General features: G+C 35.0%; 1 protein-coding gene across 3 annotated transcripts in view; it reads left to right on the top strand.

Annotated features, from left to right (window-relative positions):
* The window catches only part of RAB3GAP1 (RAB3 GTPase activating protein catalytic subunit 1), a 113,711-nt gene that overhangs the window by 83,104 nt on the left and 14,960 nt on the right, over positions 1–15,647 (top strand). For all 3 annotated transcript variants that reach the window (XM_035008149.1, XM_035008148.1, XM_035008150.1), the window contains 2 exons: positions 5,374–5,511; positions 8,865–9,092. In XM_035008149.1, coding sequence (XP_034864040.1) covers positions 5,374–5,511; positions 8,865–9,092 — 366 coding nt within the window. The remainder of the gene's footprint in view (positions 1–5,373; positions 5,512–8,864; positions 9,093–15,647) is intronic.

Below are 15,647 nucleotides of genomic sequence, written 5' to 3'. Positions count from 1 at the left end.
TTTTCGTCTATTTCTAGACTATTTATTTTTTTATTTTATTTTATTTTTTTTTAAAGATTTTATTTAGTTTTTAGAGAGCGAGCGAGCGAGAAACAGCATGAGAGGGGACAGGGTCAGAGGGAGAAGCAGGCTCCCCGCTGAGCCGGGAGCCCGATGTGGGACTCGATCCCAGGACCCTGGGATCATGACCTGAGCCGAAGGCAGGCGCTTAACCATCTGAGCCACCCAGGCGCCCTCTAGACTATTTATTCTGTCCATTAGTCTCTTTGTCTATCCTTGTACCAGTAAGATACTATATTACTACAACTTACAGTCTTGCTGTCTTGTAGTATAAATCTAACTTTGTTCTTCAAGATTATCTTGGGTATTCATTGCATTTTTATGTAAATTTTAGAATTAGCTAGTCATTTTCCACATATAAAATAATCCTGCTGGGTTTTTAATCCATATTGCATTGAATTTATAAATTAATTTAAGGAGAATTGACATCTTAACAATTTCGAGTCCCATGACTGTGAAATACCTTTCATTTTATTTAAGATTTCTTTTATTTTCCCTTACCAGTGTTTTATAGTTTTCAATGTAGAGGTTTTGCATATCTTTTATTAGATTTAATTCATAGTTTTTGTAATTTCTTAAATGTTATAAATGGCATTTTAAAAAATCCATTGAAATTTTTTTTCCCTGATACATAGAAACAGTTGATTTTTTTATATGGACTTTGGATCCAGCAATCTTAGTACATTCACTTATTATTTCTAGCCGTTTGTAGATTATTTGGAGTTTTCTGTATACACAGTCATGTTGTCTGTTAATACAGACAATTTGCATTTTGATTTTCTAACCTTTATACTTTTTGATTCTTTTTCATACTTTATTGTACTGGACCACCAGTACAGTGTTGATTAGTGTATGGATACCTGCTCTTGCTCTCAATTTCAGGAGGAAAGCATATAATAATCATTGAGCATATCTGATGTTGATACCATTTATCATATTAAGGAAATTCTCTTCTATTCCGGGTTTTTGAGAGTTTTTATCACGAACAGGTGTTATATTTTATCAAATGCTTTTCTGCATATTGAGGTTATCATTAAGCTAATTGTGAATTTTAAGTGAAATAGCACATGATGAGTGAATACAGTGTCTAGTCCACAATAAGCACTCAGTTTTTAGCTTTTATTCTTCTGAGGACTTTTTCTTATAAGACATAAGTGGCTAATATTGCTTCTCAAGATGCAAGGATTTACTTAGAAGTTTGTAAGCAGTTTTTATATTTTGAAATGGGTTGATTAATTTTAATATTTATACAGTTGGATATTGGGATGTTTGCTTGATAATTTTAAGCATGGATTCTGTTCCATGTTTATACTGTTGGCAGGTGGCTATTATTTATAAGGTTAGTTTTTTTGTTTGACAGGCCTTATGCTTTTTGTTCATTATATCCTTTTAAAAGTAAATTATATTTTTTAGGTACTTCATTATTAAATTTTAATATTAGGACAGAATATTCTAATACTAAAAACCGAGTGTATAGTTAATCTAATTTTGTCTTGGAGCATGCAGTTGGCATTGAGGTCTTGTGGTATAGACCTTGGTTTTGGAAACTACCAGAACTAGATTTATATTCTGGCACTACCACTATTAACAGTATTGCCAGTACAAGCTGTGTTTTCTTTCTGAGCCTTGTTTTGCTCTCTAATAAAAATAATAGGTTGGTTTGCATTTTTTAGAATTTTGTGTAAAGTTTTACTCATTTTTATTTTTGTGTGTGTAGGAATTCTTTGAGCGTAATTATTTTGAGATTCATACATACTGTTGTGTCTATCAATAGTTCATTCATTTTTATTGCTTAGTACTAGTGTTCCATTGCATGGATATACCAGTTTATTTGTCCAGTCATTTTTTTTTTTTTTTCATTCATGAGAGAGAGAGCGAGAGAGAAAGGCAGAGGGAGAAGCAGGCTCCCAAGGAGCAGGGAGCCCGATGCGGGACTCGATCCCAGGACCCTGAGATCATGACCTGAGCCGAAGGCAGACGCTTAACCATCTGAGCCACCCAGGCGCCCTGTCCATTCATTTTTTGATGGACATTCCAAAAATGATCATAAGGAAACTTTGAGGAGTGATGGATATATTCATTATCTCGATTTTGGTGATTGTTTCATGGATGTATAGTCATCAGATGTTCCTTTTAAATTATTGTATGTCGATTATACTTCAAAAAAGCAGTTAAAAAAGTTAGGTGGTTCTATGATCAGTGATTGACAGGAAGAAAAGGAAAGTATTTCTGTTCTAACATATCTCCAGTTTGAAAACCCTATCTATTTATTTGCTTAATAATCAAATATTAAATCCTTTAAAAGCCAAGAATAGTTTGTATTACTCTCGGTTGTTAAGGATTAAACCATGTATATTTAAAAGCATTTGGCATGTAAATATCCAGCAAAGGTTAATTTATTACATCTTTTCCCTTTCAAATTTTAATTAACAGTATTCCTTATTTTTAATGAGCTAGTTACATTATGTTGTCTTGGTTTGATTGGGTTAATGAAGAGTCCAAAAAAGTTATTCTGGAAGCTCAAGCATTATTTCTTTTCAAAAGGCTATACCCCCCTCATTCATTTTAGATGCTTCATTTTCTACATTCAGATTTATTATATAAATCTGGAATAATTTAAACTTATTTTTTTCTCAATATGCCTTCTATGTATTTAAAAATTCATTTTTATATCTTACATTTAGGCAAATCAGGGCAGATTTTTAGTCTATTTTACTGTCTTACTTAAAAGTTAATCTCACTTGAATTATAATCATTGTATATGTACTTACATAAAATGGTTGGAATTCAAAATGATCTCAGTTGAGACACTTAAAATTTCACACTTTAGAAGTTAGCTTAAAATGTGCCATTAATCAATTGCCCACTTCACACACACACAAATAAGACTTTATATAGATCCTTGCTTCATAAGAATTCAAGCACACTTTAGTATTTCTTTCATGTAGACTTAGTTCAACCTAAAATTTATGGCTAGGAAAAGCTTGAAGACTTTACCTAATATTCTAGAGCCAGGGCTAGAAGAGAAACCTGTGGAGACTCTCTTGGAGCAAGAGTCCTTAACCAGTGAATTGAACCAAACTAGTAGTTCTCTAAGTCAGCATCAGATAGATGTCTGAGATTCTGCCTTCAGTTTGACACTTTGTAGTTTTGCCACTTGATTTTTGGTAGGTCACTTATCTCTGTACCTCGGTTTCACCAGTTGTAAAATGCCCTGACCTCCTCTCAGTGATCACATGAGATCATGCATATGAGAAAGCTTTGAGCATATTTAGAAGTGGTAGATATGAAAGCGTATGGTCCTTGGGCTACTTGCTGCTTATGTTCCTCTTAATCATGTTCTTCTTTACTTATAGTTGGCCTGAGATTTCCAGGTGGGAGGGTTATCAGTATCTTTTCAACATCTTGTTCCTTTCTTGCCATCCTGAGATTTCAGGGCTGTAGGACAATGAAAAGTAGCTCCTTCCTAATGAAAAGACTGAAGGCTTCTGCTCTTGAGTACTGCTTCATTGGGGGTTCATATTATTTTTTTAATTTGTGGTATTTTGAATCAGTGGGAGGTTATAATTAAAACCTAACTATTTTGTCTCTAATTGCTAGCATTAATTGAGTGTGTGCCAGGATTTTTTCTTCACAAGAACGAGTCACAGAAAGCTTAAGTGATTATCCAAGGTCGTAGAGCTGGGATTCAAACATAGGCACGTTTTTTTCTAGAGCCCAAGCTCTTAACCACTGTGTCATATTGCCTTACCTATTATTATTCAGCCCTGAGTATCGGTGTGAGACTTTAAAAGTGATGCATGTTCATTGTACAGAAAAGAAAACAAAAATTCATAATTCCATAATCCACAGATAATCACTGTTAGAGCAGTTTCTTTGCATTTTTCCTATATCAAACAATTTTCCTATTGTACATTGAGGTTCTTTCCAGTTCTCACACTATTCTAAGTAATGCTATAGTGCTATTTCTAGAAGTGGATTATTGGGTCAGAGGGCATCATCATTAATGCCATGTATTGATTCCCAGATTGTCATCTAGAAAAGCTTATACATTATGTTCTCTTCAGCAGTATGTGAAAGTGCCTCATTTAGGTTTGCTTCAAAAATGAGGATGATAGAAGAAAAGTTATTTTCTTTTGTTTGTTGCTCTGTTTTGAATGCCATAGCTTTACCATGCTCCTACTTTATTTTTGACAGATATTTGTGAAAATTATTTATCTTTACGGCAGTGGTTCTCAACTCGGGAGTGATTTTTTCCCCCCAGGGATATTTGGTAATGTCTGGAAACACTTTTGATTATCATGAGGTGGAGTGGTGCTATCGGCATCTAATAGGTAGAGGCCATAGATGTTGCTAAACATCCTACAATGCATAGGACAGGCCCACCACGAAGAATTACCCAGTCTAATGTCAGTAGTGCTGAGGCTATAAAACCTGCTTTATAGTAAGCTGTTGAAATCTAGAAGGAATGTATTGGCAAGATGCTCTAAAAAATTATTTCTCTTGTGCTTTATCTTATTATCTAGGAATAGAAAAGTCCATGTTTTTTTTGGCTTTAAGAATGAAGCAGGCAAGCTTTGTTTGGTTAGTCTCTGGATTGTTGAGTGCTTCGTATTTCAGATATAAAATCTAATGGAATCAATTCTTAGAGAACTTTCCTAAGACCCTTTGAACAGCGTGGAATGTTCATAATGATTCTGTAGTTATGTATTCCTTTAGATTTGCCTTAGCTTCTTTTTTATTTGGGGTTACCATTAGAATCTATAATGTCCCTGATTCTCAAAACAAAAATCCAAAGACTTCTTACGGGAATTTGTAATTAGAATATCTTTGGAACCTAAACTCAAAGCAGCTTTCCAACATAAAACTTAGTTATTCGGGGTCTTTTAGTTGGGATTCAATTAATTTGCCTTTATTTTAATTTTCATATTTATCATTTTTTTTTCTCTTAGGAGTTACAATAAAAACCTGGTGTAACTAACGGTGGCATATATAAACATATCATTAGAACTTCACTTCTTATCATTAAGAGGCAGGAAAATGTTCGGTGCACCCAAATTCCTCTTTTATTAATCCTTGTCAAGGGAAACATGATAATCTTATTTGTTGTGGGGGGGTGTCCTGAAAGTCATATTTATTATTAAGTTGTTAATTTTTTATGTAGGTTCCAAAAAACTTGTGAATTTCTCTAAATTCTTTTAAATACAGATCTTGTGACTGCTAGAGCGGATATAATTGTCTTTATTCTGTTTTTATAGTTTTGCTTTTTCTAAAAAAAGCTGTTCATGAGCTTTGTCCTTTTGTGCTTCACAGGAACCAGCGCCTATGACAGAAGATCTGCTAGAAGAGCAGTCGGAGGTTCTAGCTAAATTAGGTACATCAGCAGAAGGGGCTCACCTCCGAGCACGCATGCAGAGTGCCTGTCTGCTTTCAGATATGGAATCTTTTAAGGTGGGTCACACTGTCAGAGCTTGGGAGTCTCTTTTGAGCGATTCTGAGATGAAGCTGTGAAAGTCACTCTCTAAAGTGGTGTGAAGGCCTGAATGTCTTTTTTATTAAACGTTTTGATTTCTTAGTAGTTACAACAACCTACATTAATCTCCTAAACGTTGTAGCCAGACTTGCTTCTTAAATTTAAAAAAAGAAAAGAACAATCTTTGAATAGTAGTCGAAAGTTGAGAATTGAATCTTTTCTTTATGTGCATTGGGATGTTTTTCTCCCTTGTATGTGTTTAGCCAATTTAATGCATGGCTTTTAGGAAACCCTTGGGATTTAACATAGGCTGCTTCATTCAACAAACTTTTTGATTGCCTACTTTATGACTTGTACTGTTATTAGATAAGTAGGAAATACACTGTTTATCCTCAGTTATAGTCTATTGAAGTTGTGGAGGGAGATATGTAAATAATTAGGTGATGCCTTCACTTACGAAGGCAATGTCAAAAAGGTGACTGACTTTGGAAGGTTTCTCAGAAGAGTCACCATTTAGGATCAGTAGGCATTTGCTACCTGGAGAAGAATATTTTAAGCTTAGATATAGGCTTATATTAGAACATAGAGGATTCAGAGAATGGTGACATTTAGCTTATTAGCGTAAAAGCCCAAGGATGAAGAAAGGTCTTTTGTTTTTGAATTACTTACTTTTGAAAGCCGAGGTGAAGCCATGTGTATTAAAAACAACAACAACAGCACCAAAACAACCAAGTGGGTAGTCTGGTGGGCCATAGGCCTTCCTTGTGCCTCCTGCTGATACTCTGAACTGTCTCCCGTGCCCAGATTTTCCTCCTTGACATGCTGCTACCTGTGATGGCCTCCATCTCCCCATTCCATAGCTTCCAATCAGTCCTGCTTTCATGCCGTATGCCAGCCCGAGATTGATTTTTTTTTCGATATGAATAGCCTATGAAAACCTATGTCACTTTTATCTTCCCTGTTAGCAGATTTTAGTGACAGTAAAAGGGAATGCTTTTATTCTCTGCTTGTTTACCCCATCTTTACCAAAAGGAAAAAAAAAATTCAGGAAACCTCTTGAGAGGTATGTGTTTTTCTTAGAGACTAAAAAGATATGGAAAATCTGTGCATTTTGTCCTGCCATGAGACAAGAAAGAAAGACATAATTGTTTTAAGACAAATAGTTGGTATAGTGGATAAAGAGAAGACAGTTGACTCTCAGGACATGTGCTAAATCAAAAAGGTAGAAAAGGGTGTATGTGCATAGTAGGAGTGTGCAGCAGCTATTTTTGTACCTGACTTCTAGCTGCCTTCATATGTATCTGTCCTTAACCTGCTACAGCTTCCTTGCAGAGGCACTTACCAGACGAAATTCCAAATTGGAAGTGTAAAAGTTGTCCTTATAGAAGAAACATATTGGCTCCTCACAGGAAAGTTCTGTATAATTCCAACACTGTACCTCAGCAAGTTTGGGTTCATTAGACTGTTTTAGACTACCTTGAGTACCTACAAATCTCTTAAAACATGGTTTCAATAAAAAGATTGTATTTCAGATAGCCAACTTACACATCTGTCTCTATGTGGGAATCAGTTAATATATTTAAGGAAACGTAGTCATTCTAAAATAGACATGGTTGCCTTTACCTTTTTATATAGGGGTGAGTTGGTATTAGGGGCCCTTAGGAGAGTCTGCAGAGCTTTGGATGAATGGTGATATGTACCTGAGGTACCTACACCTCGCTATAGGACAGAGCCTATTCTCAAGCATGTCCTTGGAGTACATACCTTAACAGTAGAAAGAAGATAAGCCATAGCTGAAGTGAGGCTTGACTCTCTCCTGGTAGCTGTATGTTCAGCCTGGTACAGTAAGGCCAGACAGATGAAGAATTTTTGTGTGAAAAGTTTTTTTTTTTTTTTTTTTAACTTCTGTAGTGCAGGAGTTCAGTATTATTTTCTTTAAGTTCGTTCTCTTTTCTCAAGGTCTATCTCTGGTTCCTAAGATGTTTTTGTGCAGGTGTGATGTTGCCTGGTTAGTAACCAGATCTTTGTACCTGAATCCTGAGTCATGCAGCAGTCTTGATCCACTGCACTTCACAGCATTTTTTGGTTGCCATGATGCCATAGCCCTTAGAAGTTATGTTGATGACTCTCATTTAAGGACCTTCCTCTGAGTCCTCATCCCTTAGGGGGATTTCCTAAATTGATGGGGATCGTGAAGCTGAGAGACAGTGAACTCAATGAGGAGAAATGGGCAGTTTTGCTCTTTACATTTAAGACTGACTTATGTCTGTTTTCATTTTGGTTAGAGGTTAATTTAATTTAAAAAGGAAGAAAATTATCTTCTGCTGATTAGCACTTCCTTGTTAATGTTTATATCACTTAACTGTTTCAGGAAAATAAAATAGTACTCTTGGTAGGAAGTATACGTTGTGGTAGAGAATTTAACCAAAAAGGTATGTGTTTAATGTGTGCACACATATCCTTTGAGATAGTGTGTGTGTGTGTGTGTGTGTGTGTGTGTATCCATCTTTAGTACTCTACTGATACATCACTGGACACTTGCAAAGACGACCTCCATGCCTTACCACTAACACTGTGAAGCTTCTCCTTTTTTCCAGGCTTGACTGTAGAATTACTTAAGGCATTTTAGCATGCATCATTAATTCTACAGACTTACCTACTAAATAAAAGTTTAATTAGTTGGTTTCAGAAACCTGAAAAGCAATAGTTTGAATTCCAGTTCCTTAACAGGACAAAAGCAATTTATGTGATGGTAATTTGTTATATAAAGCACAAATGATGTGCTTTTGATGACTAAAAAGAACATTTCTGAGGTTAGCTGATAATTGCAGTATCAGTAGTGATTTATTGAGGTAAAAAACGGTAGAACTTTTCTGTTATTGTGTTATTATTCTGATCACATTGTATATTATTTAACTACTTGACTTGAGCTTATTTCATACTTTTCCAAGTATTGAGTAGTTACTATATTATAATTTTAAAATTATGTTTAAATTAAGTTTAAATATAAATTTAATTATGTATCAGAAATGCATAAATTGTTATGTAACTTAACAATACACTTAAGAGAATTATTTTCACTTCCCATCGACTTTTTATTTCTAAATTCATCAAATGTTTTCTTTTTCTATAAAATGGAGACAACAAAAGAAAATGCTTTTGGTACTTGAACATCTGACCTGTTTTAAAGGTGACACCCAGACTCATGTCACATATTAGATTTTGTAAAGATTAGATAAGCTTTTTGTGAAAGTATGAATTTGTAAACAGTTTTATCATTACCTGTTGATTTTTATTTGATTCTGCTGAATTTTTTTTTGCCTTATTTTAGGCAGCTAATCCAGGTTGTTTTCTGGAAGATTTTGTGAGGTGGTACTCACCCCGGGATTATATTGAAGAGGAGGTCATTGACGAAAAGGGCAACATGGTTCTGAAAGGAGAACTGAGTGCCCGAATGAAGATTCCAAGCAATATGTGGGTAGAAGCCTGGGAAACAGCTAAGCCAATTCCTGCTAGGAGGCAAAGGAGACTTTTTGATGATACACGGGAAGCAGAAAAGGTAACTGAAGTTTCAGTATCTAATACTGGAAAGCTAACAATTTTTCTAGCATTTTAAAAATTCACTATAATAGATGTGAAATTTTGGACACAACTGAGAAGCAAAGCATTGTAATTTAATGGGCCTTTTATATATCTGCTATTCACATTTAAGATTTTAGAACTAGTTGCAAATAGGCCGGAGAATAAGACATGTATATTTTATATAGAATGCTTACCATTGAACTGTCTTATAGCATATGTCAAAAGCCTTAAAGATGGTCACATCTTTGACCTAGCAGTTCATATCAAAAAATTTATTAAGGAAATAATAAGAAATACAGAAATACTAATGTACAAGAATGATGTTCAACAAAGTTTTCTAGTGAAAAGGTAGATACAACAAAGGTTTCCAAAGATAAGGCTTGGTTCAATAAATATGGTATAATCATTTGATGGACCGCCTTGTAATTATTAAAAAAACATTTAGAGGGGTGCCTGGGTGGCTTAGTCTTTAAGTGTCTGCCTTCGGCTCAGGTCATGATCCCAGGGTCCTGGGATCGAGCCCCACATTGGGCTCCCTGCTCGGCAGGAAGCCTGCTTCTCCCTCTCCCTCTGCCCCTGCTTGTGTTCCCTCTCTCGCTATGTCTCTCTCTGTCAAATAGATAAATAAAATCTTAAAAAATAAATAAATAAAAAAACAAACAAAGTTCTGGAGAATAGTGACACACCTGATAACAAATTGTCCTACACACTCTCCCATTCAGCTCCGCCGAAACCCCATGAAATTAGTAAGAAAATAAATCTATGCTTTCAGCATTACTAAGATATAGAGACTATAGTGACCTTTGAATTAACTTTCAGTAGAGAAGTCAAATTTCAATGGAGTTCCTAGTGCTGTAAGCCTGTATATAGAGAGTGGGGGCAGGGAGTCTTAAAAAAAAGAGCTGAGGGATATAGAAGGCTTAGATGGAGCACAGAGTCACCCCCAGCATGAGAGAACCTAACATTAATACTCAGTGCAAAATACTCAACTTTGCAAATATGGTTTGATAGTTCACAGCACGGCTATAGAGAAGGGGCTTGTAGTGGGCAGGAATAGAAGTGGACACTCGGAGAGACACTGCCTTGGGAAGAACCAGATATATAGAGAAGGAATGATACCCCTTTGAGATAAAGCAATGATGGGAAAAAAGGAATAAGGGGAAAATTAGGGATCCTGCAGAAATGCAAGAGAAATAAGAAATAAGACCATCACCCTCTCCCCAATCCATTAAAGAAACGGTACAGAAGAGGGCACTTTTAAACTGTGACATGACTGGGATTGGTAAAGAGCAGATCATATCCATACAGAACTACTATAAAAAAGCAGAAACTGCAGATATGATTATTTGAGCTAATAAAAACATTTCCCAGAAAATTGACCATGAAGCAGAAAAAAATTGTAACACTCTGAAAGGAGTCAGGTGTTCTCAAACCAACATGGGGGATATGAAAAATCATGTTTAATCAGAAATACTAAAGCCAACAGCAGAAATGGACCAAAAAACCCCACAAAGAAATGAAACCACAGCTGGTTTAACTCAGGATAGAAGTAGAAGAATAAGACAACCATATCAAAAGTAAAGACTAAATTACAAAGGGTCCAAAGGAGAATGGAGTTACATTCAAATTTAATAAAAGATATCAAGGAAAAGCAGCAAAAACAGCCAAGAGAATGAAAATGGATGATGAATAAAAGGAGTTGAAGAGAAACTAGTAGAAATGAAAGATAGGAAAAGTAGGAATAATATTCATTTTATCAGAGTCTTTGAAGAGGAAAAACCAAAACATTGGAACAGAACTAGTATTTGAAACTGTAATCAAGAAAACTTTCTGGAAATAAAAGAAAACCTGAGTTTACATATTGAAAGGACTCTTTCACTAGATGCAGGGAAAAATGCTCCATAAATAATGAGCTCCAAAATACATCATTGTAAACCACTGGAACTTAAATATTTATTTATTTATTTATTTATTTTTAAAGATTTTATTTATTTATTTGAGAGAGAGAGCACAAGGGGTAGAGAGGGAGAAGCAGGCTGCCCACTGAGCAGGGAGCCCGATGCAGGGCTCGATCCCAGGACCATGGGATCATGACCTGAGCCGAAGGCAGACGCTTAACGACTGGGCCACCCAGGTGCCCCAGAAACTTAAATATTTAAAAAAAAAAAAACCAGGACTTCCAGGCAAAAAGATGAAAATAATTTACAAGGGAGAATTAGACAGGTATCATATTTCTCAAAAGCAAGGCAGCATGGAGCAGCATTTTCAAGAAATGTAAGCAAAAAGTACAAACCAAAGACATATATTCTACCAAGGTATCCAAATAAGGCTCTAAGAAAATTTTCTCTGAGGTTTTACACATAGAAATTTTTGTACACATGCACCCTTTCTGAGGAATCCACTAGAGTTGCCGTGTCTAATAGAACTTTCTACAGTGTTAGAAACATTCTGCAGCTGTGATGTTTGAAATTACAGCCACTGGCCACATATGGCTCTAATGAACACTTGAAATGTGGCTAGTATAACATAGGAACTGAATTTTAAATGCCTGCATGTGGCTAGGTTCTGCCTTGTTCATATTGAACAACATAGTATAGGAGGATGAAGTTGATCCAGCCAAGAGATGACTGGAGAAACGGTGAGCATTTTATTTCATTAATTTTAGAGCTAAGACTAAAACTAGGTGAGGATATGGGTAGAAGAAGAAGATGGTAATCAGAGGATAGCATTTAAAATTGTCAGACCAAATTATAAAACACTTAAAGCGAGGGAATTAAGGCCAGCATAAAAAGTATTAACCGCAAAAATCTCTACTAGAATAAAAATATAAACCTTCTTAAGTACCAACAGTTTTTTTAAAAAGCAAAGAACACACTAAATAGAGAAACACACATAGTAACAATCAGTGATCCAGTAATTCCACTGCTGGGTATTTACCAAAGGAAATGAAATCACTAATTTGAAAAGATGCATGCGCCCCTATGTTTATTGCAGCATTATTTACAACAGCCAAGATATGGAAGCAACCAAAGTGTCTATTGAGAGATGAATGAGTAAAGAAGATGTGATATATCTATCTATCTATCTATCTGTCTATTTACAGTAGAATATTATTCAGCCATGAAGAATGAAATCTTGCCATTTGCAGCAACATGGATGGACCTAGAGAATGTAATGCTGAGTGAAATGTTAGTCAGAGAAAGACAAGTACCATATGATTTCACACATAAGTGGAATTTAAGAAACAAAGAAAAAGGACAAAAAAAAAAAGGACTTAAATATAGAGAACAAACTAATGGTTGCCAGATGGAAGATGGGTGTGGGGATGTGAGTGAAATAGATAAAGGGGATTAAGAGTACTTATCTTGATGATCACTGAGAAGTGGATAGAACTGTTGAATCACTATATCATACACCTGAAACTAATATAACACTGTATATTATGCTTCAAAAAATTAATGAAATAAAAAATAAAATACATAGAGATATGATCAGAATAAGGGTATAACAAAATTATTCCTTTAGTTTTCTGCCAATGCTTAATTACATAATTAAATTTTATTTTATCACACACACAAAAAGGTTACAAAGTAAACAGTGGACAGAGATTTACCAGGTACATGAGAGCAATAAAGAAAGCAGGCGTTACGGTCCTGATACGAAATAAAGTAGAAGTAAAGCAGAAAAGTATTAAATGATGACACATATGCTTTATAATCTTAAAGTGGTATTTGACAATGAGAATATAACATTTGTTAATGTTTATACAGTAGATAACACAGTAGCCATCTATAAAAATAGGAAGCCACAGCAGATAAGAGAAATAGATTGAAACAGAGGATGTTGAACACATTACTCTTAATACAAGACAGTCAAGTAGACAAAACTAAAGAAAGATCAAAACAAGGTCATAAGGTTGATCTTTTAGATACATCCCAAACATGACACCTTGAGAGTAGAGACTGTACCTTTTTTTCACGTGCACATGGAAAATTCACAAATCTGTTAGTATATATAGGGCCCAAAGAGAATATCCGCAGGATTCATAATGGAAATAGAACCAGTACTCTGATCTTTGCAATAAAACTAGGAATTAAAAATGAAACAACAAAAAACTAGGCCTTCTACCTGGAAATGTAAAAGCCTTATATTAGCTCCTGGGTAAAGGAGAAATACTAAGACAAATTTCTGAAAAATAATGAAAACACTATACACCTGAACCTGTAAGATATATTTTAGGAGTGCTCAAAGGAAAATCCATAGACCTAAATACCTCCATCAAGAAAAAAAACAGAAGAATGAAAATTACTGAATTAATAAATTTCTAACTTAAGAAGTTAGAGGAAGAACAAAGTAAAACCAAAAGAAAATGAAAGGAAGGCAGTGATAAAGATAAAAGCAAAGAGTGATAAATAGAGAACAGAAAAACAGATCAAAGTAATCTGGTTTTATTTAAAAAAAATCAAAATAGACACATGGTTGACTGCTTTAATCACAGAGGGAAAAGCGTGCATATACAAAACAAGAAATGACAAAAAGTGCCAATAACTTGATATGGAGGAAATAGTAAAAAAAACAAAAATGACAACCAATACTTTGTATGATTCTGCATATAAATTTGTAAATGAAGATGAAATGGATGATTTCCGAGGAAAATACAGTATATCAAAAATGACCAAAGATAGAAAATGTAAACAGACATTTCCATAGAAGAAATAGGCACAGTTGCCAAGAAATGACCCCATAAAAAACCACCAGGCCTAGATGGTTTCACAGTGAATTCATCTAAATGTTGAGAGACCAGATAGTCCCAGTGCTACTTTATTGTTTTGGTACATAGCAGTTGGAGGAAATTTCCCAAAATCTTTTATCAGAAACGTTGACTATAACACTGGTCCCTAAGTCTGATAAAAGTAGCATATAAAAAAAAAGTACAGACCAGTAGTACTTAAGAAACTGAATGCAAAATCCTAAGTGAATATACTCTCACCACTTTAAGAAAATAATACATGTCGACTGAGTACACAATGATTATTTGGAAATTTACTTATTAACTTCATTAATAGGTTTAAACAGAAAATATATCATTTCCATATATACTGAAAAAGTCTGATAAAATTTAATACTCATTCCCAATAAAATTGAGAAATAAGAATGGGTAGATATTTTCTTAAAATGAAAAATATAGACCTCAATCCTTTTTTTGTTTGTTTTTTTTTTAATTTAATTTTATTATGTTATGTTAATCACCATACATTACATCATTAGTTTTTGATGTACAGAGCTCAATCCTAAACACAGCATCTTAATGGGGGGTATCCTAGAGTTATTCTCACTAAGGTCAGGAACAAGGCAATGGTGCCTGTTAACTCCACTTCCATTTAATGTTATTCTGAAGTTATTACCCACTATAATTAGAAAAGAGAAAGCAGAAGCATAGGACTTGAAGACCTTTTTATTTGTAGATGATGTGACAGTATACCTGGAAAAATCTAAAGAATCAATGATAAAAGTAATTTATACAGAAGAATTCAGCAAGGCAACAGGATATAAAGTTAATATATCTAGTAGTATTCATATACACAAATAATAACCATTCTGAAGATGTAAATGACATTTTCTCTTCATTAGAAGAGAAAAAAATGGTAAAATACCTAGAAATAAAGCTAACCAGAAATGTTAGAAATATGAATAAAGAAAGTAGAACTCTCCTGAACAATAGATACTGCTTGTTCTTGGTTAGGAAGTCTCAACATCATTAAGGTCAGTTCTCTTTAAATTAATTTATAAATTTAATGCAGTCCCAATAAAATACCAAAAGTCTTTACTATGGAGCCAGATAAGCTGATACTCAAATTTATTTGGAAAAATAAACATGTAGGCTTAGGACTCGGGGGTTTGGAGAGTGACTGTTAATGGGTTTCTTTTTTGGGTGATGGAAATGTTCTAAAATTGATTGTGGTTTTGGTTGTACAACTCTGAATATACCTAAAACCATTGGATTGTATATTTTAAATGGGTAAATTGTTATTTTAAAACATGCAAGAGTAGCTAAGAATAGGGGCGCCTGGGTGGCTCAGTCAGTTGGGTGGCTGCCTTGGGCTCAGGTCATGATCCCAGGGTCCTGGGATCGAGTCCCGCATCGGGCTCCCTGCTCAGCCGGGAGCCTGCTTCTCCCTCTCCCACTCCCCCCGCTTGTGTTCCCTCTCTCGCTGTCCCTCTCTCGTCAAATAAATAAATAAAATCTTAAAAAAAAAAAAAAGCGGGGGGCGCCTGGGTGGCTCAGATGGTTGGACATATGCCTTCGGCTCAGGTCATGATCCCAGGGTCCTGGGATCGAGCCCCGCATCAGGCTCCCTGCTCGGTGGGAAGCCTACTTCTCCCTCTCCCACTCCCCCTGCTTGAGTTCCCTCTCTCGCTGTATCTCTCTCTGTCAAATAAATAAATAAATAAATAGATAGATAGATAGATAGATAAATAGATAGATAGATAGTAGCTAAGAATAGATTGAAAAGAAAGAGCTATGAGGTAG

The sequence above is a fragment of the Mirounga leonina genome, unplaced genomic scaffold (assembly GCF_011800145.1).
Source record: "Mirounga leonina isolate KUSES-001 unplaced genomic scaffold, KU_Mleo_1.0 Mir_151, whole genome shotgun sequence".
In the NCBI taxonomy this organism is placed as follows: Eukaryota; Metazoa; Chordata; class Mammalia; order Carnivora; family Phocidae; genus Mirounga; species Mirounga leonina.
Note: the sequence above shows the minus strand (reverse complement) of the source record. Positions and strands in the feature narration are given on the sequence as shown.